The sequence below is a fragment of the Eptesicus fuscus genome, chromosome 14 (assembly GCF_027574615.1).
Source record: "Eptesicus fuscus isolate TK198812 chromosome 14, DD_ASM_mEF_20220401, whole genome shotgun sequence".
NCBI lineage: Eukaryota > Metazoa > Chordata > Mammalia > Chiroptera > Vespertilionidae > Eptesicus > Eptesicus fuscus.
The window spans coordinates 42,114,893-42,140,915 of NC_072486.1; the positions used below are offsets into that span (position 1 = coordinate 42,114,893).

General features: G+C 42.5%; 3 protein-coding genes and 2 non-coding genes across 12 annotated transcripts in view; 3 read left to right on the forward strand and 2 right to left on the reverse strand.

The window, feature by feature from the left end:
• Nucleotides 1-15,444, forward strand: part of PRKAR2B (protein kinase cAMP-dependent type II regulatory subunit beta) — a 70,728-nt gene extending 55,284 nt beyond the window's left edge. Inside the window, exons 6-11 of the mRNA XM_008150020.3 lie at nt 919-1,072; nt 5,263-5,364; nt 6,615-6,689; nt 11,489-11,554; nt 11,683-11,821; nt 13,475-15,444. Of these exons, the coding sequence (XP_008148242.1) occupies nt 919-1,072; nt 5,263-5,364; nt 6,615-6,689; nt 11,489-11,554; nt 11,683-11,821; nt 13,475-13,608 (670 nt within the window). The 3' untranslated portion in view covers nt 13,609-15,444. The remainder of the gene's footprint in view (nt 1-918; nt 1,073-5,262; nt 5,365-6,614; nt 6,690-11,488; nt 11,555-11,682; nt 11,822-13,474) is intronic.
• LOC129151520 (uncharacterized) lies at nt 1-25,730 on the reverse strand. 6 transcript variants are annotated; one of them, XR_008558178.1, is made up of 3 exons: nt 25,299-25,686; nt 23,712-23,862; nt 1-308 (listed from the first exon to the last, which is right to left on the reverse strand). XR_008558178.1 is itself a non-coding variant. In XM_054726647.1 (3 exons), exons 1-3 carry the CDS (start codon nt 25,728-25,730, stop codon nt 20,155-20,157), a joined length of 714 nt encoding a protein of 237 aa, XP_054582622.1. In that variant the 3' UTR covers nt 20,128-20,154. The 6 variants fall into 6 exon arrangements, 4 of the variants coding, with proteins under 4 accessions (XP_054582625.1, XP_054582622.1, XP_054582624.1 ...); XR_008558177.1 differs by lacking the exon at nt 1-308 and adding an exon at nt 20,128-20,625; XM_054726647.1 differs by lacking the exons at nt 1-308; nt 23,712-23,862 and adding exons at nt 20,128-20,374; nt 20,564-20,625 and having other exon boundaries at nt 25,299-25,730.
• On the reverse strand, nt 15,129-15,262 carry LOC114235031 (small nucleolar RNA SNORA36 family). The gene has a single exon (XR_003621214.1). It is a non-coding gene; the product is annotated as a small nucleolar RNA SNORA36 family (small nucleolar RNA).
• Nucleotides 24,097-24,254, forward strand: LOC129151531 (U1 spliceosomal RNA). Its single transcript, XR_008558191.1, has one exon. It is a non-coding gene; the product is annotated as a U1 spliceosomal RNA (small nuclear RNA).
• The window catches only part of HBP1 (HMG-box transcription factor 1), a 34,217-nt gene continuing 33,789 nt past the window's right edge, over nt 25,596-26,023 (forward strand). The window contains exon 1 of one of the 3 annotated variants that reach the window (XM_008150028.3): nt 25,596-25,678. In XM_008150028.3, the coding sequence (XP_008148250.1) occupies nt 25,664-25,678 (15 nt within the window). In that variant the 5' untranslated portion in view covers nt 25,596-25,663. Of the gene's footprint in view, nt 25,679-25,772; nt 25,835-26,023 lie in introns of those variants that run through there. The other 2 variants (XM_054726641.1, XM_008150034.3) reach the window with 2 other exon arrangements.

Here is a 26,023-nt window from a genome sequence, read left to right on the forward strand (position 1 = left end):
TGAGTCTTTATTTCTTCACTTTTGTAAAGTGATGATGACGTAGTTATGAGACCGTTGGTGTCCCCAGCCCTTCTCGCTTTGTGTGGGACACAGATCGTCTCCAGCCTGATTTATTGCATCACGTTTGCTTCTCTGGGTACAACTGTGTTCAACTGAGAAGTCTTAAGGAAAATTATTCACCATCTATCAGCTTAGTCCTTATTCCTTGATCTTGACTCTGGGTGCTTCCTTTCATGGGTGGGTTCCAGCCAGCCTGGCCAGGGGGAGGGTACATGGGTGGTTGGCCGGTCTGCCTGCTGGTCGAACTCCTGGTCAAGGGGACAATTTGCATATTAGCCTTTTATTGTATAGGATATACACTGAGTGGCCAGATTATTACGCGTTCAGAGATCACAATAATCTGGCCACTCAGTGTGTGTATATACACTAGTATATACATATATATAGTTACTTGCTTCTGATCTCAAAAGTAATACATGTTCACTTTAGAAACAGAAACTTTTAATTAGATAGTTAATGTCCCCGGAATCTTTCACTATTCCTATGCTTACAGATAACTATAGTCAGCATTTTCATATACATTCTTATAGCAGTCTGTGCATATACTGCTTGGTTGCTCTTAGTTATATTTTTATCATTTATTTCATTACCTCAAATTTGTATTGTTTTGCCTCATTTTCCCCAGCAGGCACAAGTATGGTCCTCACCCTCGTCTAGTTGAGGGTTCCTTCATGCTTGTCTGGACCAGATGGTGTCCCTGGCATATGTTAATAACCTTTTACTGCTTGTTGCCATCAGAGGGGAAAGGGAGGCTGGGAATGAGATTTTATTGCACAGGGCTTTTCTCTCAAATCAGGTTTTATTGGAATGAGGTTTTACCTGAATTACTTTTGCCTCTTATTTTCCCTATGTCCACAGAGGAACATTCGATATTTATGTGAAATGTGATGGTGTTGGAAGATGTGTTGGTAACTATGATAATCGTGGGAGCTTTGGAGAACTGGCCTTAATGTACAACACACCCAGAGCAGCTACAATCACTGCTACCTCTCCTGGCGCTCTGTGGGGTTTGGTGAGTGACATATTTCTTTGAGCTCAGTGTTATTTGTAAAAAGCATTATGACAACAACCAGGTAGAGACAGTATTTTATTTAACATGTTACGTGCCCAGCCTATTTTGTCTTCCGATGGAAAGTATAGTGTCATTCACCGGTGACTGACTGGGCGCTTAACGTGTTAAATAGGTGGATTTATTTGAGATCACCAGGCACCAGGGGATTTTACTAAGCAGCTACTGGATGCTGAAATGTTGGGCACTAAGACCGGGCTGAGTGAAATCTTCATGTCCTTTTCCCCCGTCAAGTCAGGTGCTCAGTGTACTCGTCCTGGAAAAAGACACTCAGATCCAAAATGATCCTCCTTTATTCCCTTCTAACCAGCCAGCCACACAAGAAACAACCAAAGCCTTCCGTGCTGTTTCTTGACATAGCGTTCTGTGTAAGTACAATGGAACCTCAGTTCTCAAACTTAATTTGCTCAGACGGCCGTTCGAGAAGTGCTTTGTTTGAAAACCGAATCATTTTTTTCTCATTAGAGAAACAATGTAAATTGAAATAATCCATTCCAGACCCCCAAATGATTCCCTGTTTTAACCTTTCTTATATGCAGTACATGTCTAATGTACTGTTTAATCTACAAATAAAAACTTCTTAAGTATAAAGAACCATCCCCTGCTAGCCTTAAACAAATTTTTAATATATCACTGCCTCCGAAATGCTGTCACTGGTTAACTGCTTTTCATTTATCCAAACAACAGATTTTCTACCTATCCAATTGCCTGTGATTATTGTTTTGTGAGCACTTTCACACCCTTAGCAACATGATGTTTTAAAATTGTGCTAATCATTGATATCGCCAGCAAAAAAAGCATCTCTCCTTGATTGCCTGAGAGATGCTTTTTGTGATGCTGAGGTATCAGCCTGAAAAGGTTGTCAGGTCAAAAACTGTAAGTTTTGGTCGACAACTGAGACATTTTTGTGAACCTCTTAGTCGAGAACCAAATTGTTCTAGGTGGGAGACATTCGAGAAACAAGGTTTGACTGTATTGTAATCTGTGGGCAGAACATAGGCAGTAGCTGACCTTGGCCTGCACTTCCCCGGAGGCCCCAGAGCCAGTGCACCCAGAGGACATCAGAGCACCACCCAACCACCTCTACAAGTGGCACACTCAGGGGGCAGACTCAGCAGGCACCAGAACCCCACTGAATTAAGTCCTGCTCTGTGAGGTAGGCGCCCGCACAGCTGATCCTCCATGGTGGTCAGTCGTCAGTGGTCGTAGTCAGTCCTGGCAGCCAATAAGCCTGGGGGTAAATCCCTCCCATTGACATGCCAATAGCAATCAAGGCTCAACTACAATAGGAAGGTATACACAGCCCACCCACATGGGGACAGGAGGGTGCACCCGGAGTGCCCAGCTTGGGTGATTGAGGAAAGCTGTGCCACTGGACCCTATGGAACTTCTACCACATTAGGCCACCAAGCCTGAGAGACGTAGCAGCTCTACCTAATTGATAGAAACAAACACAAGGAAGCTGCCAAAATGAGAATACAAAGAAACACCTCCCAAATGAAGGAAGAAAACAAAGCTCCTTAAAAAAAGAACCGAACAAAAGAGAGACAAACAATCTACTAGATGCAGAGTTAAAAACGCTGTTTATAAGGATGCTCAGTGAACTTAGTGAGTACTTCATCAGCATAAAAGAGGACATGCAAACCATAAAAAAAAAAAAAAAGTCAGAAATGAAGGATACCCTAACTGAAATGAAGAATAATTTACAGGTAATCAACAGTAGAGTAGTTGAAGCCGAGCATCAAATCAGTAATTTGGAATATAAGGAGGCAAAAAACACTCAATCAGAACAGCAAACGGAGCAGGGGTGGGGGGTGGGAATGTGCATAGGGTAAGGAACCTCTCTGACAACTTCAAGCATACCAATATTCGCATCATGGGGAGTACTGGAAGGAGAACAGAGAGGGCAAGAAACTGAAAATCTGTTTGAAAAAATAGTGACAGAAAACTTCCCTAACCTAGTGAAGGAAGTAGACATACAATTCCAGGAAGTGCAGAAAGTCCCAAATAAGATGAACCCAAAGAGGCACAACATAATTAAAATGCAAAATGTTAAAGACAGAGAATCTTAAAAGCAGTAAGAGAAAAGCAGTTAGTTACCTACAAGAGAGTTCCCATAAGACTGTCAGGTGATTTCTCAAATGAAACTTTACAGGCCAGAAGGGAATGGCAAGAAATATTCAAGGTAATGAAAAACAAGGACCTACAACCAAGATTACTCTACCTACCAAAGTTATCATTTAGAATCAAAGGTAATACAAAGAGCTTTCCAGACAAGAAAAAGCTAAAGGAATTCATCACTACCAAAGCAGTATTACATGAAATGTTAAAGGGTCTTCTTCAAGATGGAGGGGGCGGGATATATATGAACAGCCCTGGCTGGTGTGTCTCAGTTGGTGGGGCATCGTCTTGTGGACCAAAAGGTTGCCAGTTCGATTCCCAGTCAGGGCACATGCCCAGGTTGCATGCTCGATCCCCCATAAGGGGTGTGCAGGAGGCAGCCAATCGATGTTATGTTCTCATATCGATGTTTCTCTCCCTCTTCCTCTCTCTAAAAAAAAAAAAAAAAAAAATCAACATCTTTTTTAATGTTTAAAAAATGTGAATAAAATGGCAATTAAGGCAATACATATATATCTATCAACAACTGAATCTAAAAAACAAAGTAAGCAAACAAGCAGAGCAGAAACAGACTCATAAATAGAGAACATTTGACAGTTGCCATATGGGAGGGGTACTGGAGGACAGGAGAAAAAGACGAAGGGATTAAGAAAATTGGTTGTTACAGAATAGTCATGGGGATGTAAAGTGTGGCAAAGAGAATATAATATTCTAGTCAATAATATTCTAGTAACTATGTATGGTGTTAGATGGGTACCAGATTTATCGGGATGATCACTTAGTAAATTATATAATGCAGCGGTCGCCAAGCTTTCAGACCTCACAGACCTCCGAGGACCACTGGTTGGTGACTACTGATTATAATGTCTAATGAGAAAAATAAAAAATTATTTAAAATTTTATTTAAAATAATAAAAGAAGAAAGTTGCTACAGGAGTAGATTTTTGAAGTTCTCATCACAAAGAAAAAGGTTTTTTTTTAACTATGTAAAGTGACGGATATTAACTAAGCTTATTGTGGTGATCATTTTGCAATATATACAAATATTGAATCATTATGTTTTACACCTGAAACTCATGTTATATGTCAATTATACCTCAATAAAAATATGCTGTCATGCTGGACAGTGTTGCTAAGTGGTTAGAAGTGTTGGCCAGTGCACTGAAGTGTTGTGGATTTGATTCCTGGTCAAGGGCACATACCTGGGTTTCAGGTTCAATCCCCAGCCCTGGTCTGGACACCGTGGGGGCAACCAAGGGATGTCTCTCTCACATCCATGTTTCTCTCTATCCTTCTCCCTCTCCTTCCCTCCCTTCTACTCTCTCTAAAAATCAATGGAGAAAATATCCTCAGGTGCGGATTAATAAATGGAAAAAAAATGCTGGTCGTGTCTTCTTGAATTGATTGTGTAATGCTGTAGGCTATTACCTATGGTAAAAGAACTGAGTGCTAGTGCAAACTCATAGAAACTGAGTGCAGTGGTGGTTGCCAGGGGCTGAGGGTGGGGAAAATGGGGAGATATTGGTCAAAGGGTACAAAATTCCAATTATCAGATTAATAAATTCTGGGATCTAATATACAGCATGATGATTTATAGTTAACAGTATTGTATTATATATTTGAAAGTTGCTAAAAGTGAATCTTAAATGTTCTTACTACAAAGGAGAAATGTTAATTATGTGAGGTGATAAAGGCTTTTAACTAACTCTACTGCGGTAGTCATGTCAGTGTATAAGTGTATCAAATCAATACTTTGTATACTTTTAAGTTAATTATATCTCAAAGTTGAGGTGGGAAAAAGAACACGGTGCTTGAATCTAGTTTTGTAAATGGTGCAACAGTGCCACCTTGTGGGGTTAGCCTAATTACATGATGGTAAATCTCTGAATAAAATAAACTGATACTTCGTTAAAAAACTGAAAATAATATTTTATATGGCTTTATATTTTATGCTTAAAGAAATAAAAATCTTAACATTAAAAGTATAATAATATTTTATATTCTGCCTTTAGGACAGGGTAACCTTCAGGAGAATAATTGTAAAAAATAATGCCAAAAAGAGAAAAATGTATGAAAATTTTATCGAGTCACTGCCATTCCTTAAATCTTTGGAAGTAAGTATATGTTTTTATTTTGTTTTAAAAGCTTTTGTTTCCTTAGGAATGTTTATTTCTATACAAAAGTTTCTTTGAATAAAAATCCGTATTTTCATTGAAAGATTAAATTATGGTTTTTGTATAGCTCAGTATTTCTTTTACTATCTATAACTGCATTTGTCTTATTGTTTATAAGTAATAGATTCCTGCGAGCATCTATAGCAGAGGTATAGGTGGTCCCTTTCTAGAAGCAGACTTAAAATAACCATGTAAATGTCAGCAGTAGCTACTAGTAATACCTTTATAGGGAGAGGTGATCTAAATACACAGTGCCAATATTAACTCAATGTAGTGAATATCTATTATAAACATATCAGGGAAAAGAAACAAAAAATAGAACAAAATTCTCTCCCTCACCAAAAAATAAATCCTTCCAGTTAAAAAAAAAAAGCCCTCATGTCCTCACTGGCCTCTTCTCAGTCATCTTTGCTACTTTATTCAGGCTACTCTTACTCACTTGGTGAACTTGTCAGATCCCCTGGCTTTAAACACTGTGTGTTCATGTCTTTTAAAATTGACATCATCGGACAAGGTCCCTCCCTAGAATGCCAGACTTACTTACCTAATTGGGTATTTAACGTTTCCTCTCAGACACCTAATAGACATCTCAGATCTCACATCCTAAATCTACTCTGCCCCTCTCCCGTCTTGGCGGCTGGCAACGTCATCCTTCCAGCATCTGGGCCAAATACTTTGTAGTTAGTACTGACTCATCTACTGAAGTATCTTTGTTGTATTGTCAGTATATGCCTGGCAGAAATTTTGGCCACGTTACAGAATGCATAATAGGCAGCTGATCTTCTCTAGCAGCATCTCTTTAAATAAAAATACATCAGGGTTTGGAAATCCAAATGCACTCAGAGCTAGGCAAGTAACATAAAAAAGAAAAACCAAGCCACGAGGATGGGATTTTGGTAAACTGGAAAACATGTGCTCCATCTAAAGAAACAGCTGCTATTTCACCGTAGTTTATTGTTGCCAGGTGAAAATGCAGGCTGAATGTTGCTGGCTCTCCTGATTTTTCAAGAGCAGCTGGAAATTCAAATTTTTGTGAGAAATTTATTTTAAAATACTGGCTATTAATATAATACACACAAACCCACATGCTGCTCGGTTTATTTGGCTTTTAGGCTACCAATTTTTAAACCTCTGAAATAGGTAAGATTTCCCAGTTAATCTATTTAATAGTCTTCTTTTTTCCTTGGTAGGTTTCTGAACGCCTGAAAGTGGTAGATGTGATAGGCACCAAAGTATACAACGATGGAGAACAAATCATTGCTCAGGTATAATCCTTTTTACAATATAGTTTAAGGTTCTATCCCAAAAGGTTCTTATATGTTGTATATCTTGATGAATTTTAGCATGTAGTGATGGGTAAAATGTATAATATTTTTACCAATGACCAGTTAAAAATGGTCTAATTTATAGCCATTAAGCTCTTTGAATACTTTTATTTATATAACTAGGGGCCCAGTGCACGAATTCGTGCACCTTGAAAGGACTGTGGGCTGCGAAGCTGCAGTGGGCACGGGGTGGGTCTCAGCCCATCCTCGGCGCCCCTGCCCGGTGCCCTCTCTGCCGGCAGCCCTGCTCCCGCTTCCGCCGCTCCCACGCGCTGACAGTGCCAACCCTGCTTGCACCCGCTGACGGCGCGGAGCGATTGGGACCGGCGCCAGCAGTGGGTGTGAGTGGAGCCGGCGCCATCAGTGGGTGCTGTGGCAGCTGCTGCCCAGATCGCCCCTCAGGAGCACGGGGAGGTGGAAAAGCCCTCAGGAGCGATCAGGGCTGGCAGCCATTGCTCGCACCCGCTGATGGCGCCAAGCAATGGGGACCGGCGCCGGGTGCCGGCAGTGGGTGTGAGTGGGGCCAGCGCCGGCAGCAGGTGAAAGCGCCAAGCGGGACTGCAGCACGCAGGAGCAAAGACTTTTCAGTAACCACCAGAGGCTCACCCCAATGACAGTGACTGGCGCCCTGTCTTGGTCTGGCACCCCCACTCACCTGCTCCACCATCCCACCGCGGCCAATGCCCACCATGTTCCACGCACTCCCCCTGGTGGTCAGCGCACGTCATAGCGACCGGTTGTTCGGTTGTTCCAGTTGTTCCGCCATTCAGTCTATTTGCATATTAGCCTTTTATTGTATAGGATTAACTCCTAATGAATATATCTTAAATCATCAAATGCATTTCTGCATAATTTTATATTTGTACACAACGTGCATATAAAGAATAATAAGATGCCATTTATAAGAGGAAAAAAACAGGTGAAATTAATAAGGACTCAGAAGGTACATTGGAAGATAATAGAATTTGTATGATCAATTCACAATGACACCTGAGGCTGCTCCCTGAAAAAATTAACCGAGAAGGGAACACACTGTGCTGTATACTGTGTTGGCTTCCAGATACTAAATAAGGGCTAACATGCTATTTAACCAACAAATCTTTTCTAAGATCCAGTTGGAGTCAGTAGTAGTAATACATGCCTTGGTTAGAATAGGGCTGCTAAGAAGTAGGATTTATGAAGACAGTTGAAGTTCAGAAATAAAGCTTGTGGATAGTACCTTATTCCTAGTTATATTTTTGGAGTATTGAGCAAATGATTTAAACAGATTTTTAATAGATTCTGTAATTTTTTAAAATATACTTTCATTGATTTCAGAGAGGAAGAGAGAAGGGGAGAGAGATAGAAACATAAATGATGAGAGAGAATCATTGATTAGCTGCCTCCTGCAGGCCTCCCACTAGGGACTGAGCCCACAACCCAGGCATGTGCCCTTGACCGGAATCAAACCTTGGACCCTTCAGTCTGCAGGCTAACACTCCATCCACTGAGCCAAACTGGCTAGGGCTAGATTCTGTAATTTTTATCATATATTATGTTGTGTTGTACTATTTATCTAAAATATTCTTTATTGCCCTGGCTGTTTTTTCTCAGTGGTTAGAGGACGGGTCCTCAAACTTTTTAAACAGGGGGCCAGTTCACTGTACCTCAGACCGTTGGAGGGCCATACTATAGTTTAAAAAAAACTATGAACAAATTCCTATGCACACTGCACATATCTTATTTTGAAGTAAAAAAACAAAACGGCAAAAACACCGCATGTGGCCTGCGGGCTGTAGTTTGAGGACGCCTGGGTTAGAGCATTGCCCACTGACTGAAGGGTCATGGGCTGAAGTCCCAGTCAAAAGGGCACATACCTTGGTTGCAGGTTCCATCCCCGGCCCATCTGGGCTTATTTGAGAGCCAACCAAATCGGTCTCCCTTCCTCTCTCTTTCTTTCTCTCTCCCCCCCACCCCCCCATCACTCCCTTCTACTCTGTCTAAAAATCAATGGAAAAAATATCCTCAGGTGAGGATTAAAAAAAATTAAATATTGTGTCTTCTTTGGGTATATGTGAAAAAAGATTCAAAGTCTGTGAGACAGAGGAAGGAATAATTGTTTTAGAAGGCAAATAAGTAAATCAGTTTCTGTCCCTCCACCCCACACACTTACAGATTAGAGCAGTGACGGGTTGGGAAAAAGTAGAATCAAATTAGAAAACAGGGCTAAGATTCTACTATATAAATTGATTAAAAAAAAAAAACTATAGAGCTCTTTTGAAATGATTTTATTGAAGCCTTTTGCTTTGACACTAGAGGCCTGATGCACGAAATTCATGCAAGGGACTCGGCCCTCGCAGCCATGGTGGCTTGCTTGGCCCGATGCAAGCTCGGCAGCTGCCTGGGCCCTCCCAGCCCCAGCTTCATCCAGAAGGATGGCCAGAAGGACGGCCAGAAGGATGTCTGGTCCAAATTAGCATACTACACTTAGATTATTATAGATAATTATAGCTTCACAGGAAGTTGCAAATATAGTACAGAGAAGTCCCATGCACTCTTCACCCAGTTTCTCCCAGTGCATCTTGCATCAATGTAGCACAGCATCAAAACTAGGAAACTGAGCCCTGACCGGTTTGGCTCAGTGGATAGAGCGTCGGCCTGCGGACTCAGGGGTCCCAGGTTCGATTCCAGTCAAGGGCATGTACCTTGGTTGCGGGCACATCCCCAGTGGGGGGTGTGCAGGAGGCAGCTGATCGATGTTTCTCTCTCATCGATGTTTCTGGCTCTATCCCTCTCCCTTCCTCTCTGTAAAAAAAAAGAAAAAAAAAAGAAAAAAAAAAAACTAGGAAACTGACATTGGTCATAGACCTTACTCAGATTTCACCAGTTTTACATGGACTTAGAGCATGTTTTGAAAACTAAATTACACAGCAGTTGATAGACCTACTATGATTCAAAACACTTGAAAAGTTAACATGAAGTGCTTATGAAAACCTGATGTAAAGATAAGGGAAAGGAGATATGTACACTTTACTTGGAGTTTATTAAAGATATTTTGAGGTATTAGTTGTCTATTAAGCATTTATAAGCATACATATCTATACTATCTATACTAATAAAAGGGTAATATGCTAATTAGACCGGGTCGACCGGACATCTTCTGGATGTCCGACTTCCTTCCGGACAAAGCCACGGTGGCGGGGGCCAAGGCAGAGATAATTAGGGGTGATCAGGCCAGCAGGGGAGCAAGCAGTTAGGGGCAAAATCAGGCCAGCAGGGGAAAGCAGTTAGGGGGTGATCAGGCCAGCAGGGGAGGGCAGTTGGGAGTGATCAGGCCAGCAGGGGAGGGCAGTTGGGGGCGATCAGGCTGGCAGGGGCGCAATTAGGGGGCGATCAGGTCAACAGACAGAGGCGGTTAGGGGCAATCAGGCAGGCAGGCAGGCAAGCAAGCAGTTAGGAGCCAGTGGTCCCAGATTGTGAGAGGGATGTCCGAGGGGTCCCAGATTAGACAGGGTGCAGGCTGGGCTGAGGGACACACACACCCCTGCACAAATTTTGTGAACTGGGCCTCTAGTATAATATAAATCTTGACTCAATATTTTGTGATATAATCTGATAATGTATTTCTAGAATTGTAGTACTAAAGAGTTTTGAAGTATCTAAATTTCTTCAAAATCACTTTGAGAGGCTCAGTCAGTATCTACTGTCTTCTATATTATACTATTTAATTCAGAAGGCAGCATTGGAAATCAGAGTTTATTCAAAAACACCACCAAGCCCCGCTGGCGTGGCTCAGTGGTTGAGCATTGACCTTCCAACCAGGAGGTCATGGTTTGATTCCTGGTCAGGGTACATGCCTGGGTTGAGGGCTCAATCCCCAGTGTGGGACATGCAGGAAGCAGCCAATCAATGATTCTCTCTCATCATTGATGTTTCTCTCTCTCTCTCTCTCTCTCTCTCTCTCTCTCTCTCTCTCTCTCTCTCTCCCTCTCCTTCTCCCTCTCCCTCCCTCTCCCTTCCTCTCTGAAATAAAAAAAATATATTTAACAAAAAAATAAACCACCACCAAGAAAAAATGGATATGCAGTTAGAAATGACACTTTCTCTCTCTCTTTTTTAAGGGTTTTATTTTTTTTGTTTGTTCTTTTCGCTTAATCCCTTCACCTTTTTCACCCAGCTCCCAAAGCCCCCAGTGTTTTTGAGGCCTGGAGGTGGATTGTCAGTAAACTGGCATCTTTCGTCCCTAACTGCAGTCAAAACATCAGGACCCATATCTACAGTTTCCAAATAAGTCTCTTTGTGTATTCTCTTTGAAAGTCGATGGCTTATCTTGGGCTGCCATGCTAATACTTGTTACATTAGGACAACACAGCATGCACAGCACCTACTGCCATTCCTGCTGACTGAGCAGGTGCTGCTGGGAATGGTGCTGCCTTTTCCAACATCTGTGCCGTTATCCAGGCTGATATTTGGGTGGAATTCTTACCCACCGTTATTTGCCATATTTTCTTGACTCAGAAATGCTATGGTAGAGAGTATATTATTTCAGATAATTTTACAAATGAAATCATTACCATGTGATTGTCTATTGTAACCTCTATTTAGGAAGATAAATAAAGCCTGTTCCCCATGGGGATTCACTTTTCCAGGCAAATCATCTGTACATTGGGGTTGGATTGACTTCAGGGTTTTGAAAGGCAAGAGGATTTTTGTCAACTAAATTTGCATTTTCACTCTCTGTTTTTGTTTTATTCTTATAGGGAGATTTGGCTGATTCTTTTTTCATTGTAGAATCCGGAGAAGTGAAAATTACTATGAAAAGGAAGGTGAGTTTTTAAAAATCCATATATTAGCTAGGAACATAATCAATTTTCTTTTTGATGTTTAGACTAAGGTTAACTTTTGTTTTTTCAACATGCAGAGTCAAAGCTGATGCTTTTAATTCCCTTGTCAGGGTAAAGCCGAAGTGGAAGAGAACGGTGCGGTGGAAATCGCTCGGTGTTCTCGGGGACAGTACTTTGGAGAACTTGCTCTGGTAACCAACAAACCTCGAGCAGCCTCTGCACACGCCATTGGGACCGTCAAATGTTTAGGTAGGACTCACCGCGGTGGGCATGCTTCTCCCGGTTGATGTTGTGTCTGCATTTTATGTATCCATGTTGTACAGATTATTGTATAGGGTCCACAGGTTTTATGGTCCCCAACATAACAAAGGAAGCATTCATTGCTTTATAAAATCAGTGTGTGGAAGCCATTTTTTTAAAAAAACAATTTCACATAACCCAGCCGGAGTGGCTCAGTGATTGAGCATCAACCTATGAACCAGGTTACGGTTCGATTCCCAGTCAGGGCACATGCCAGGGTTGTGGGCTCAGTCCCTGGTGGGAGGTGTGCAGGAGGCGGCCAATCTAGGATTCTCTCTCATCATTGATGTTTCTATCTCTCCCTCTCCCTTCCTCTCTGAAATCAATAATAATAATAATAATAATAATAATAATTTCACGTACATATATATTGTATCCTTTTTTCTAGGCATGAGATAACATTTTAATACTAGAGGCCTGGTGCATGAGAAATCGTGCACTCGGGGGGGGGGGGGTCCCTCAGCTTAGCCTGCACCCTCTCGCAGTCTGGGAGCCCTTGGGGGATGTCCAACTGATGGCTTAGGCTCTCCCAAGCCAGCAGTCGGACATCCTTAGCCCTGCCGCGGAGGTGAGAAAGCCTCCCGCCACCGCCGCTGCGCTCGCCAGCCGTGAGCAGCTCTTTTCATTCATTATAACTTAGGCATATTCTCACTTTATTACATCAAATTGTAACATTCTGTTAGGGTAATATGCACATTATAAACTATTCAGTGTCCCGCCCAGTGTCCCCTCCTCCCCCACCCCCTCCCCTACACACACACTGGTAAATATTTTGAGGGTTTTGGCTCCATTTGGAGGGAGGGCCTCTTTTTGGTGTGTATAGACTACTTTTCCATACATAGGATTTTCCCTTAGAAATTGTTTTAGAAGTGGGTTTTCTTTTTGTAGCTTTTGATATATTGTATATTGCCAAGTCACTTTTATTTGTACCAATTTACATGCTACCAGCAGTGCAAGAATGGCCATTCTATTTTTGTAAGCCTTGCCTTTTTACCTTTTTGAAAGGCAAAAAAAAAGTGAATTCTAATTTGTGGTTAGTTTGTGTTTAGTTCTGTGGTGAAGACTGATCATATTTTCCATGTGTGTATATAAATTTAGTTTTTAGAAATGCATGAGACAGGCAGGTAAAGTGACTTATATAGTTATAGAAGTGGACAAAAGCATTATTTTGGTTGCCATTTTTAAGTGATTAGACAATGGTATGAGTGTAAAAATTATAGAAGGTAACATTTGGTCTTCCAAACATGGCATTGTACACCCTGAGAGGAACAGAACACACTCCTTGCCATATCTGAGGATTCTATATGTACCCAGGTGTTGACATCACTAATTTTTTTTTATTTCAAGGCCTTGCCTTTAACAGTCCCTCATTCTTTTCCCAACCTGGATCAGGAACCTCCCACCAACCTTGCATTACACATCATATTGCCCAGGGACTCTACTTCCTTTGGAAGTCGAACATTTTTATCTTTACGCCTTTTTCTTGTATGTTTATCTAATAATTGCATTATTGACATAGGCAGAATATCATAAATGACTCAGAAATTCTGTCGATTTTCAAAGAATGTTATTCATGTTTCTTTTATTCTCCCCTTTTCTTAGCCATGGATGTGCAAGCATTTGAAAGGCTTTTGGGACCTTGCATGGAAATTATGAAAAGGAACATCACCACCTATGAAGAACAATTAGTTGCCCTGTTTGGAACAAACATGGATATTGTTGAACCCACTGCATGAAGCAAACGTATGGAGCAAGAAGACCTATAGTGACAAAATTACACAGTAGTGGTTAGTCCACTGAGAATGTGTTTGTGTAGATGCCAAGCATTTTCTGTGATTTCCAGTTTTTTCCTTTTTTTACATTTACAATGTATCAGTAAACAGAGTAGTGATTTAATAGGCAATAGGCTTTAACATCACTTTCTAAAGAATAGATCATAAAAAATATCGACATACTGATAAAATGATTTTCTACTCCACAAAATAGACTGAAAGGTTTATTCAAATGATTGTAATATACTGCAAGTATCTGTTTAAGAAGATAATTAAAGGATGTTATCACAGGCGATCTGTGTTTGTTTTGACTTACTCAGAATGATATGTCAGTGACTGTGCCCATGTAAGAGGGAACTCGGCAATGAATCATGCTATACAGCATGGCATCACATTCTTTTTACAACTCGTTATATATATATATAGTAAGTACCATTTTAATCATTTTTCTTTTAAAGTTTTTCTGGCTTGAAAAGTTATATGCTGGCCTTGGCCTATTGGTGAAATGGTATAAAACAGCATATGCAATTTAAAAACCTTTTATATTTTTGCAATAAAGTACATTTTGACTTCTTTGGCATAATGTCAGTAACCAATGGTTTTAAGGACAGGCAATTGAGTCACTGTAATAGGGAAGAATCTTTTTTAAGTGAGAGATCATTAACACTTTTTCCCTCTGCTTCCTTTTTCATTTGCAATTCTCTGTGTTCTTTATCTTTAAAAATTTGAGTTTGACATATAATGTCACAAAGTTTTTTTGGAAAGCTATTTAAATTTACTTGTTGTCTTCTAAAAGTCTAAGATCTTATATATATACTACAAAAAAAAAATCTTTACTAAAAATAATTTGGGGTCCTTAACATGCCCACAGAATATTTTTGTGCTTCATTTGTATCCATAGTAGCTTTCTTTCAGACATCTGCTCCCATAGGGTTCCTCCAAGGTGGTAATACATTTTTAGAAACAAAATCATATGCAAAGATAAAAGGAATTTCTGCCCAAGCCAAATGTACCATTAGGCTTTGCCAGTTGCTGTAGTGCAGAATGAACTCAACCAGAACAGATTTTCATCGATAATTTATAGACTTACTTTTGGCTGCGTAAGATGAATTATAGTCAACCAAAGCAATATAGCCTTACATTTCTAGCCTACATGACCCCAGTGTCTAGAGAGATTAATTCTAACCACTTGACTTTTAACCAATCAATTCCATTTGAGAAACATGTTTTAAAGAAATATACACACAAGTAAAATTATTCTGTGGCTAGTGTGGTCTTATTAGAGAATGTTTATGGTCTTACTGGTATAATGAAAATGTGGTTTAAAATGTGAACCAGATAATATATATATATATACACATGAAGTTGTAAAGCATAACTTCAGCCACATTTTAGAACACTTGAACAATTTTGCAAACTTTTTTGTAGGAAGAGAACTTACTACATGAAGATGACTTGTTTTTTTTTTTTTTTTTCTTTTCTTTTTTTGTAGACTGGGAGGTAAATGAATAGAGCAATGTTTTCTATGAGTTCATCTCCCCTAGCCTATATTGCAATGTCCCAAAGTTTAATTAACAGAACAGGGAAGCTGCCCTGAAATTAGTTCAATACTTTGGATAACATGACTTGTTTTCTGTTTGATTTTATTTTAAAAGCCATGTTAATAAAAACACACAGAACTCCAGATTTCTGGTTTATCATTCTGTATTCTTTATTCACTATTTTGTTACATAAGCTCATTGCTAACTATTCATGGAATAGCAAAAAATGCCTGTTTAATAAAGAACTCTGAGGCTGTAAGTGCCAGTTACATTATTTTCAGTATTGGTTATATTTAAATTTTCCTTATTAATAAAGCACACTTTTATAATATACTATGTTAATTGTGTTTAATGAAATTTTTTTTGGCCTTTTAAAAATATTCTCTCCTGACAGTATTTTTTTTTTAATTGATTTGAGAGAGGGAGGAAGGGAAAGAGAGAGAGAGAAACATGAATGTGAAACATAGGTTGCTTCCCATACATGCCCAGACCAGGGATTGAACCCACAATTTAGGTATGTTCCCTGACCTGGAATCGAACCTGCAACCTACCAGTGCACAGAACAATGCTCCAAGTCACACCGGCCAGGGCCTGAGGATATGTTTTCATTGACTTTTTTTTTTTTAGAGAGGAAGAGGATAATAAATAGACATCAATTTGAGAGAGCTACATCAATTGGTTGCCTCCCATATACACTGCAACCAGGAATCGAACTCACAACCTAGATATGTGCCCTGACCAGAAATCAAACCCACCACCTTTTGGTGCATGGGACGACACTCTAACAGAGCCATCCGGCCAGGGCTGGCTTGTTTTCTAATATGACTTCCATAGTGCATACTGCACCATGTGGAAAGCCTGAGAGAGAGAGCATATGTGAAAACTTAACAACCTGAGCATAATGTGGCAAGAAAGTGTGGTTTTGCCGAAGCCGGTTTGGCTCAGTGGATAGAGCGTTGGTCTGCGGACTGAAGGGTCCCAGGTTCGATTCCGGTCAAGGGCATGTACATTGGTTGCGGGCACATCCCCGGTAGGGGGTGTGCAGGAGGCAGCTGGTTGATGTTTCTAGCTCTCTATCCCTCTCCCTTCCTCTCTGTAAAAAATCAATAAAATATATTAAAAAAAAAAAAAGAAAGTGTGGTTCTGAATGGCAATAGTTTTTTTGTGTGTTTTTTTTTAAATATATTTTATTGATTTTTTACAGAGAGGAAGGGAGAGGGATAGAGAGTCAGAAACATCGATGAGAGAGAAACATCGATCAGCTGCCTCTTGCACACCTCCCACTGGGGATGTGCCCGCAACCAAGGTACATGCCCTTGACCGGAATCGAACCTGGGACCCTTCAGTCCCCAGGCCGACGCTCTATCCACTGAGCCAAACCGGTTAGGGCTGAATGGCAATAGAGTTTTTAAAAATTTATTCATATAATTGTGATATGTTTATATAATTATATTAGATTACCAAATAATCTGGCTAAGGAATTTATGTAAAAGTATCTAAAATGCCTCATTTGACTTGTGGATGTTATTAATCACTAAGAATCCTTACCACTATCTGGAAATTCTCTGTTGAAGTTTCATTCAAGGATGTATTATGTGTGGCTAAGAATTCTCAGAGGCTGTGGCCAGGTAGCTCATTTAGTAAGTCGCCCCAAAACACCAAGGTTGCGGGTTTGATCCCGTCAGGGGACATACAATAATCAACCAATGAATGCATGAAACAAATCCATGTTTCTCTTTCTTCCTTCCTGCCTCTAAAATCAATTTTTGAAAAAAAAAAGAATGATTCAGAGAACGCTCTTTTAACATAAAGGTTTTCCCCCTTTATTATTATTATCATTATTATTATTTTGTTGTTAATCCTCACCCAAGGATATTTTTCCCATTGACTTTTTTTTTTTTTTTATTTTTTTAGAGAGCATGGAAGAGAGGGGGAGGAGTAAAGAAAGAGGGAGAGAGAGAAAAACATCAATGTGAGAGAGAGACATCGATTGGTTGCCTCCCGCATGTGCTCTAACTGGGGCAGGGGATTGAACCTGCAACCCAGGTATGTGCCCTTGACCAGGATTCGAACCTGCGACCCTTTGGTGGGTGGGCCAACGCTCTAACCACTGAGCACACTAGGCAGGTCACCACTTAATTATTTTAAATAACTATAAAGAGTGTGTATATGCTTCCTGCATATCCATATGAACTAGGGCTTGGTGCATATATTTTAACGCAAATAAATACAACCTGTGACATAAGTTGTATTTGATTTACTGTTACACATTTATAGGTAGCAGACCATTTACTATGCTCAAAAATGCTGCCAGTGAAACATGGTGCATGAAACAAGGGACTATGCATTTTACTGAAATATGTAAGATTAAGTGCTGAGTCCTTTTCCTTTCTAAAGCATCTTTAAAATAGTGATATAATTTTCCCTACTTTTCTCAAGAAATGTTATGTCTCTGGCAAGGATTAGATGACCTTTGGCATTCTTAAAGAAAATTAATAATGTGTAAGCCTAGAGGAGTAAGTAATACATCTGGATAAGCCAAGGCTTTGTTAAATAACTGAAGAATGGATTCTGATATTTGTCTATGTTAATGCCTACAATGATTAATACATGATGGAGAAATAGAATTATGGATTTCAAGATGGTGGTGAAGTCGGTGGAAGCTATACTCACCTCCCAAGACCAAACTGGATTACAACTAAATTAAAGAACAATTATCCTGAATAACTAGCTGACGACTAGCTGAAGAAAGTCCTATAACCAAGGATTTACAGAAGCCACCTCGAGACTGGTAGAAAGGGTGGAGATGTGAAAAGGGCTGGCCCTGTTCCCAAGGACAGGAGTTGAGATTCTGGAGGGATATCTTAACTGTGTGCGTGGTTCCCCCTAAGAAGTGTGGGGTCTCAACCACATACTCCGCAGTCCAGAGCACCACAGCCAGGAAGAGATGCCCACATAATATCTGGTGTGAAGAGAAGCAGGGTTTCTGTCCATGGGGGAGAGACAGTCCACTGGAGACACAGGCATCTCTTAAAGTGCCAACACAAAATTTCATTCACAGTCACCCAGGGCTCTAGCAGAGGGAGGACAGAGTGCACTAGAGTCGTCTGAGGAGTCGGGGGTTTGTGGCGCTAGGGCAGGAGCTAAGGTGACATTGGCCAGGATCCCTGTGCTGAGTCATTCACCCATATCATGGATTCCATCTTTTTTGGGTGGGGCACTCTAGTCCCTGTGGCATCTGCCAGGGGAAAGCAATAGCTCCTCACTCTGGAAGCCCACTTGCCCCACCCTGGGGAGTTTAGGCCCTGCTGAGGAGTCAGCAGCATTGGCCAGTGGGTAGAGTTCTGGGCAGACTTAGGGGGTGTCAGTGACAGCTATGTGGCTTTGAGGTGGGGGCCATTCCACCCACTTTTCCTTGAACCTGACTGACACTTCTCCTTCAAGGGAGATCCATTCGTGCCCTCATCCCAACTCTGCCAGAGGCTCTTTCAGTGACTGAGCCTAACAGCCAGCCAGCAGGTGGAGGCGAGCAAAGACAGATCTTGTCGGGGTGCCTGGGGACTTTCGCTGAACTGCCCCCAGCGGGTAAAAGCTGACCTTATTGCTCAGCTTGGTCCTTCCTGCCTGCATCCAAGCCTAGCTATCAGTGGCCCCACTCTCTTGACTCTTGGTGGCTCCACCCTACTGAAGTCTAGGCAGAATCTAGGACAGTCTGAGTTGTGTGGCTCTGGGGTAGGGGCCACACACCCCAACTTCCCCCAAACCTGACAGGTACCTCCCACTCTCTTGACTCCAAGTAGCCCCTCCCTGCTGAGATCAGGCTACTGATAGAATCTGGAACAGGGATTGAGCTGCTTGGCTCTCAGATGGGAAATTTTCCTGTCACATGCCCGACCGGTACAAAGCTTTCCCTTCACAAGGTCAAATCTTGGTCTCCTTAGGCCTGATAAACTCTGTTAGCCGCACCTTGATGACTCCCTGAGATCCTGCCATACCACACAGGGGTGTGAGCACCTAGCAGGAGGCAGCTAGACTTGGTATATACCCTGGGACATTTGGGCCTTAGACCCCGCCCTGGAACCAAGACTGAACCCATATATTTCTGGAGAATACCTCTCACCCTACTTAGTCATTCACTGAGAACCTATTGCATGCAACGTGAGTACTGCCAGAGGCTCTTTCAGTGACTGACCTAACAGGCAGCTGGCAGGCAGAGAGAGGGGGAGGCAGGCCTCAGGGTTCCTAGGGACCTTTGCTGACCTGCCCCCAGGTACAGTGCTGCTAAAAGCAAACCTGGATGCGCAGCTGGATCCTTCTTGCGCACACCAAGGCCCATCAGAAGCCGCCACAAACTGGATTGCTTTGTAGCTCCAAACAAGTTTCCCCAGGGCCAGTCACAGGCAGTGTCTGACGCTAACCTGCACCAGAGATGGCCCTCCCAATACGCCCCCAAACCAGCACACCCAGTGGACAGCGTCAGACACTATCAGAGCAGCATCCAATGAGCTTCACAAGCAGCAAATCTAAATAGAGACCTTGGCAGGCACCAGACACTTCTTTTATGAGTAGACTAAAGTGTAATTCTATAGAAATAAAGCTTTCTACTGTATCTCATCCTCCTGAGGGGGCCTCTAGAAATGCTTATTTCAGCGGTACCCCAAGGACCCCACTTCCACAAGCAACGAGGGGAGACACAAGCCCCTCTCCAATAACAGTCCTAATAGTACAGCGGTTGCCAACCCTGGAATACTTTTTCCCATTGATTTTTAGAGAAAAATGGAAGTGGGTGGGGGGAGAGAGAGAGAGAGGAGAGAAACATAGTCCAGTTGTTACCAGAAAGGGGACCTGGCCCGTGGTGGGTCTGCCTAGGGCCAGCTTTTGTGTGTGGGTTCTTGACTTTGTGCAGGAAAAATTTCACAACAGGAGTCCAGGTGAATTTTATTTTATTTTTTAAATATTTTTATTGATTTCAGAGAGAAAGGGAGAGGGAGAGAGAGATAGAAACATCAACGATGAGAGAAGCATAGATCGGCTGCCTCCTGATGCCCCCCCACTGGGGATCGAGCCTGCAACCCAGGCATGTGCCCGGACCGGGAATCGAACCTGTGACCTCCTGGTTCATAGGTCGACGCTCAATCACTGAGCCACGCCGGCCGGGCCAGGTGAATTTTAGAGGACGTTTCTTAAAGCTGGGGACAGAGAAACAAGGAAGGGCTGGGAAATGAGCCCACGCTGGTCTGCTTTGGCTCGCTAAGAAGTCAGAGAAAAGGGGGCCATGGAAACAGGTTCAGAGGGTTTGTCTGGGACCAACTGCTCCCATTGCTGCCCTGGTTGCCAGCCTCATGGGGTTCTTTGGAGTTTAGGAGATGCATGCCTACCGGGGAAGACAGGGGTGGAGGAGGTGTGGTGCGCTGGGTTCTTCGTCTTGAGGTTCTTTACCCTAGAATATTTTTCCCCATTGATTTTTAGAGAAAAATGGAAGGGGGAGGGGAGAGAGAGAGAGGAGAGATACACTGATGTGAAAGACACACATTGATTGGTTGTCTCCCACACACGCCCCAACCAGGGATTAAATCTCAAATCTGCAACCCAGGTACATGCCCTTGATCCTGCAACCCAGGTACATGCCCTTGACCCTGCAACCTAGGTATGTGCCCTTGACCAGGAATTGAAACCGGGACCCCCTGCCAACGCTCAAATGACTGAGCCATGCCGGCCTGGCCTGGCTCAGAGAGAATTCTAATGCTGATATTTAATCAGTTGTGTCTGAACTATCAGAATTTTGCTCTTATATTCAATGACTTGGAAAAAAATGAAAGTATGTGAAAACACCTTTGTATCCTTATCAATTAGCAAAGTGGTCAACAAATAATGGGAACTAAATAAATATTTTTGAATGAATGAATAGGAACTTTATAGTGCTATTGAAATATAAACTATTACTTATAATAATATATAATATCTTGATCTGAGGTTAAAGTTATGCTTCCTAAGACAGGCCAGTAAGCCAGGACAAGTAGAATAGGGAAACTGAGACAAATAGCTGCACAAACTGGTCACCTCCCTAGAGATAACATCTAGGCCTCAGCTGCATTTCAGCTCCAGACCCAGAAAAGCAACAAAACCATGTGGGCTACCCCAGGACCAGCTGCAATGACCATGACCCTCTGCCCTGACAGTGAGCAATCAGGGAAGACCACGGCCCTGGAGAAGCACACTTAGAAAACAGATGACTATTCGGCTAACCCTTCCCTGAGACCTCCCCCAGGATTCCCGCTACAAGAGAGAAATCAAAGCCTCAAGACAAAGGACCCAGTGGGTGCTCTCCCTCTGGGAAGCAGTCCCTGCCATTCCCTTTCCCCCCTTCCCCCCACAGGCATGCACCTCCTAAACGCTAAGGGACCCCACGAGACATGCAACCTGGGGAGCAATGGGCAGCAGCAGCTGGTCACAGGCGAGTCCCCTGAACCTGTTCCCAAGGCCCACTTTTCTGTGACTTCTTGGAGAGCGAGGGCAGCCCAGCTTAGGCTGTCCTGTTGTTTCTTCTATGCTCAGCGCTTTTGTGTTTTACATCCCCAGCTTTAATAAATGTTCCCTCATAGTCGTCAGGACTCATTGTGAAATTTTTCCTGCACGAATTCAAGAACTCACACACTACAGGCTGGCCCTTGCAGACCAGCCAAAGGTCCCCTTTCCAGTGACATTCCCATCACAGTACCTATCAATAAGAATATCTCCATTAAGGCTGCTACAGGCTCTCGGTTTGTGTGCCCCGTGCTTCTAAGATAAGGCCAATATTCAATACATCAGAATCTGGAGTAAGGGAGCTCAAGAAGATGGGAGAACCAATACTCAAATCCATCTTAAGAGAGCTCAAAATTCAGGCTTCTTATATATCAAGGGAAGAGTGGATATCTATAGCTGGAGCTTTTAGCCTGAAGGCCACACACAGAGAGAGGAAGTACTTCACCCTCTTACAAAGCTTTCAGTAAAACTTACAAGTAGAAAAAACTTTTAAAGTAAGGTTTAGTCAAAAGCAGACCTCACAGTTTATGCCCAGAAGAGGGGAAAGGAGTGGCTCAAGCTATTTTGAGAACTCATTTTTGGGGGGAGGGGAAGGTTTTTAATTTCATGGAGGGAGTTAGACATAAATATCTCAGGTTTTAATTTTAAATGGTGAGGTGAATTATATGGGTTTTTCTTTTTATCAAGAAATTTAACATTGGAGTTTATATTTTCTTTTTTAAAATATGTTTTTATTGATTTCAGAGAGGAAGGGAGAGGGAGAGATAGAAACATCAATGATGACAGAGAATCACTGATTGGTTGCCTCCTGCACGCCCCCTATTGGGGATTGAGCCGGTAACCCAGGCATGTGCCCTTGATGGGAATCGAACCTGGGACACTTCAGTCCTCAGGCCAACACTCTAACCATTGAGCCAAACCAGCTAGGGCTGGAGTTTATATTTTCAATTCTAAAGCACAATGAACTTCTACTGAAAAAACTAGAAGAGGAAGAAAATAAGGATATACAGAATTGCATGGTCGAGTTCTTTTTTTGGTTCACTCTTATTAATCTCTGAATGATGATACATTTGAATCCTGTCCTTTTTCCTCAGGGAAAAAGTCTGGCATTTTGTTGGCCATCTGGATTATTTTCAGAAAAATATATGTTTGACTACTATTTGTGAATACAGAAAATAAACCTTTGATCACATGGTAGGAAGGACTATTTTATAAATAATTCACTTTAAGAATTCAAACAGGTGTCAATGTAAAATAAGTCCAAACCTTTAAGAATTTTCATGTGTTTATTTGTGCCAAACTGATGACAACTGCTGGGAAGCAAAATCTCAAGGGACTGAGAAAATGCTCCAGAGAATGAACCTTATTTTACATACTATAATCACAGGAGGAGGCGAGAGGGGGGGTCACAAGAAATTACTAGTAATTGGTGATAGATGAGGGTGGTGGGAGAAAACAAAGGAGATGGGTGTGTAGGGGAATCTCTGAAATTGGATAAAAGGTAAAAAAAATAACCCGGCTGGCATGGATCTATGGTTGAGCATTGCCCTATGAAGCAGGAGGTCACAGTTCGATTCCCGGTCAGGGCACATGCCAGGGTTGCTGGCTTGATCCCCAGTGGGGGGCATGCAGGAGGCAGCCCATCAATGGTTCTCTGTCATCATTGATGTTTTCTATCTCTCTCTCCCTCCCTCTCCCTTCCTCTCTGAAATCGAGAAAAAAAAATATTTTTTTTAAAAAAAAAGGTAAAACGAATAGACATCTTCTTTTAGATGGGTGGATATAAAATAGCTAACAGTCAACAATCACCATGAAGAGATTTGTGGTCTCTGCTCTGGTGGTTGTGCCCTGAGGGGTAGGGGCTGGGGGTGGGGTGGAGAGAGGAAATTACTCAGTCTTTCCAAAGGTATATTTTCTTAGATGTGAGAAGACAATAGAGAGGTTTAGATAATGTAAAGATTGACCTTTATCAGTTAAGATGAGGGTCTAGGACGTGCCTACCTTCCAAGACCTGCTTTTTGCCAGAAAGTTTTCATTTCAGCCCATCCTATGTGGTCACTTTAGATCTCGGAGTTGGTAAGGCCTGCCATGCTGGCCTCCCCTGAGCTTGTCAGGTTTAGTATGTGGCCTTTTTGGTCCACACCAGGAATCCCTAAAAGAATTTGAAAACTCTTTTCAACATATGAGTGTAATTTTGGATTTCTTGATTTGTTATGTGGCTTTCAGGCAGATCTAAAATTTCAAGAAATGTAATTAATTAATAAAGAAATAATTAGCTATGATTTCAGGTTTTTTTCCAAAGTTTGACTTTACTGATTTCTTACTGTTAAATTTTCCTCCTCTTAAACTTTAGGCATACATACAATGATCTAAAGATATAAAACCTATACTTACCTGGCAGGGGAGATACCATGATCACGAAGGTGGTTTTCCCAGGGCGAGGCTTATCCATTGCACTCCGGATGTGCTGACCCCTGCGATTTCCCCAAATGTGGGAAACTCGACTGCATAATTTGTGGTAGTGGGGTAAATACAAATATTATAAAAAAAAATAAAATAAAGATATAAAACCTAAAGCACAGCTTAAACGATTAAACACTAAAGGTTCAGAGGGAAAAGGCTTTATAGTGGCTTTATAATGTGAATGGTAAACAACATCAATTATATACTAGATGGGCTGTGATGGATAGCCATGTTTGAAGTGAAGGTTACTGTAAAGCAGAGAAGCCATCCTCTGGTGAGTCAGACAGAGCATTAGTAATTTAAGGAGGAATTCCTAGTGGAAAGACATTCTTTCAACAATGGGAAGCCATAGAAAGGGGGGGGGGGGAGAATGGTTACCAAAAACTCACCAGAGAAACTTAGATAATGATTTACAAATTATATCAGTGTAAGTCACATTATACCCCTCTGCGTTATCGTAACCAATGAGCAAGCTGGTCAATATGGAAAACGCCGATTTGACTTCCCTCAATTTCAAAGCAAATAGTAATCGCCCTCACCCCCCACCCCTTTTACAGCTTTGTAAATTCTCTAGACCCTAAGCTTCTCTCTCAACCGCCCATTCTCAAGTCTCTCAGTGCCTGGCATATAGCCGCAACAAACCTTGGGTGTACTACTACTGAGTTGGCAAAGAAATCTTAAGTTACTGTCTTGGGAGTGATGAAGAAAGGCTCAGAATAAAGAAAATCTAGTTTGTTTGTTTTATTCCACGGGAGCCTAGCACCACCTTTATAGTCCTCATTATGACTGGGACCGAGATTTGTGGGTGACTAGGTCCTCCCTGAGGCTGCACTGCTTCCGCTGGTGTGTAGTCATCTCCTTCCCCTAGCACTGAAACAATACCTTGGCCAGCTGCCAAACTCTGAGCAAGGAGACGCTTTGGCTGTTTACGGCCGGGAACGGGTGCTGCGAGAGGCTAGAGCCCTTCAGAGTGCTAGGACGGGACCCGAGAAAGAGAAGGGGCCAAACCTTTAAAACACTCCCTTCCTCCGCCTCCTCCCTTTTGTCCCAGACACCAAAACAAACCAGCTGATACACGTGTCCCTATGACTCTTGTTTACTATCAAGACTGCGCTGTACACGCACCTCTGGGATATGTAGTCCAACCGGTTCCTCCGGCGTGCTGTTTCCCAGAGGTACGAAGCCAAGGCTGAGACTACAAACCCAAAATCCATTTCGGGTGCAAAGTTTGGCGTTGGTCCCCGGAGTCTCAGCAGCAATCCAATCCGAAGCGCTCATTCTAGTGACTGACATGCCGTTTCCTCCAGTAAACACAACACAAAAGTCAATACAAGCCCGCCCCCCGAGGCAGGCCAAGGTATCACCCAATGGGAAAGGGGAAAGATTGAACGGCAGTTCTGCAGACCAGTAAGAGGGCGAAAGAGCTGGGCGGAGGCTCAACCCCCAGGGGGTTGAGGGGAGGGGGAAGACGAAGCTTGAAAGACTTGGTAATGGCGACGGGTTTGGTAAGTAGGAAAGTTTCGGTTGAGGAGTAAGAGCGGTGGCGGGAGCAGTCATGTACGCCGGGAGGCAGGCGTCAGTTGGAGAGGGGTTACGCGAGCTGCTGGTGGTGTTGTCGCGGCCAGGAGCGCCCTGCCCGGGCTGCCCGCACTCCGCGGCGGGTTTGTTGTCTTTCACTTCGGGAAAGGGTGGGGGTGGGGAAGGGAGGGGCAGGATCCCGAGGGGAACGGCCGGCCGGGAGAGCTCGGGTCCGCGTTCCTTGACTTCGAGAGGCTGCCCTCACGGAGGAGACGATTAACCATCCAGTTAACTGCCCGTTAAAAACCCACGGGACCCGCGTCCCCCGCGAG

Coding starts and splice junctions, on each gene's coding strand:
- LOC129151520 (XM_054726647.1), bottom strand. CDS start 25,730: ATGACTGCTCCCGCCACCGCTCTTACTCCTCAACCGAAACTTTCCTAC. Junction 20,626..25,298: donor TTGGACTACATATCCCAGAG/GTGCGTGTACAG, acceptor AAAATATTCTAG/GGTAAAGAACCTCAAGACGA. Junction 20,375..20,563: donor CTCCACCCCTGTCTTCCCCG/GTAGGCATGCAT, acceptor CTCTGTCCCCAG/CTTTAAGAAACGTCCTCTAA.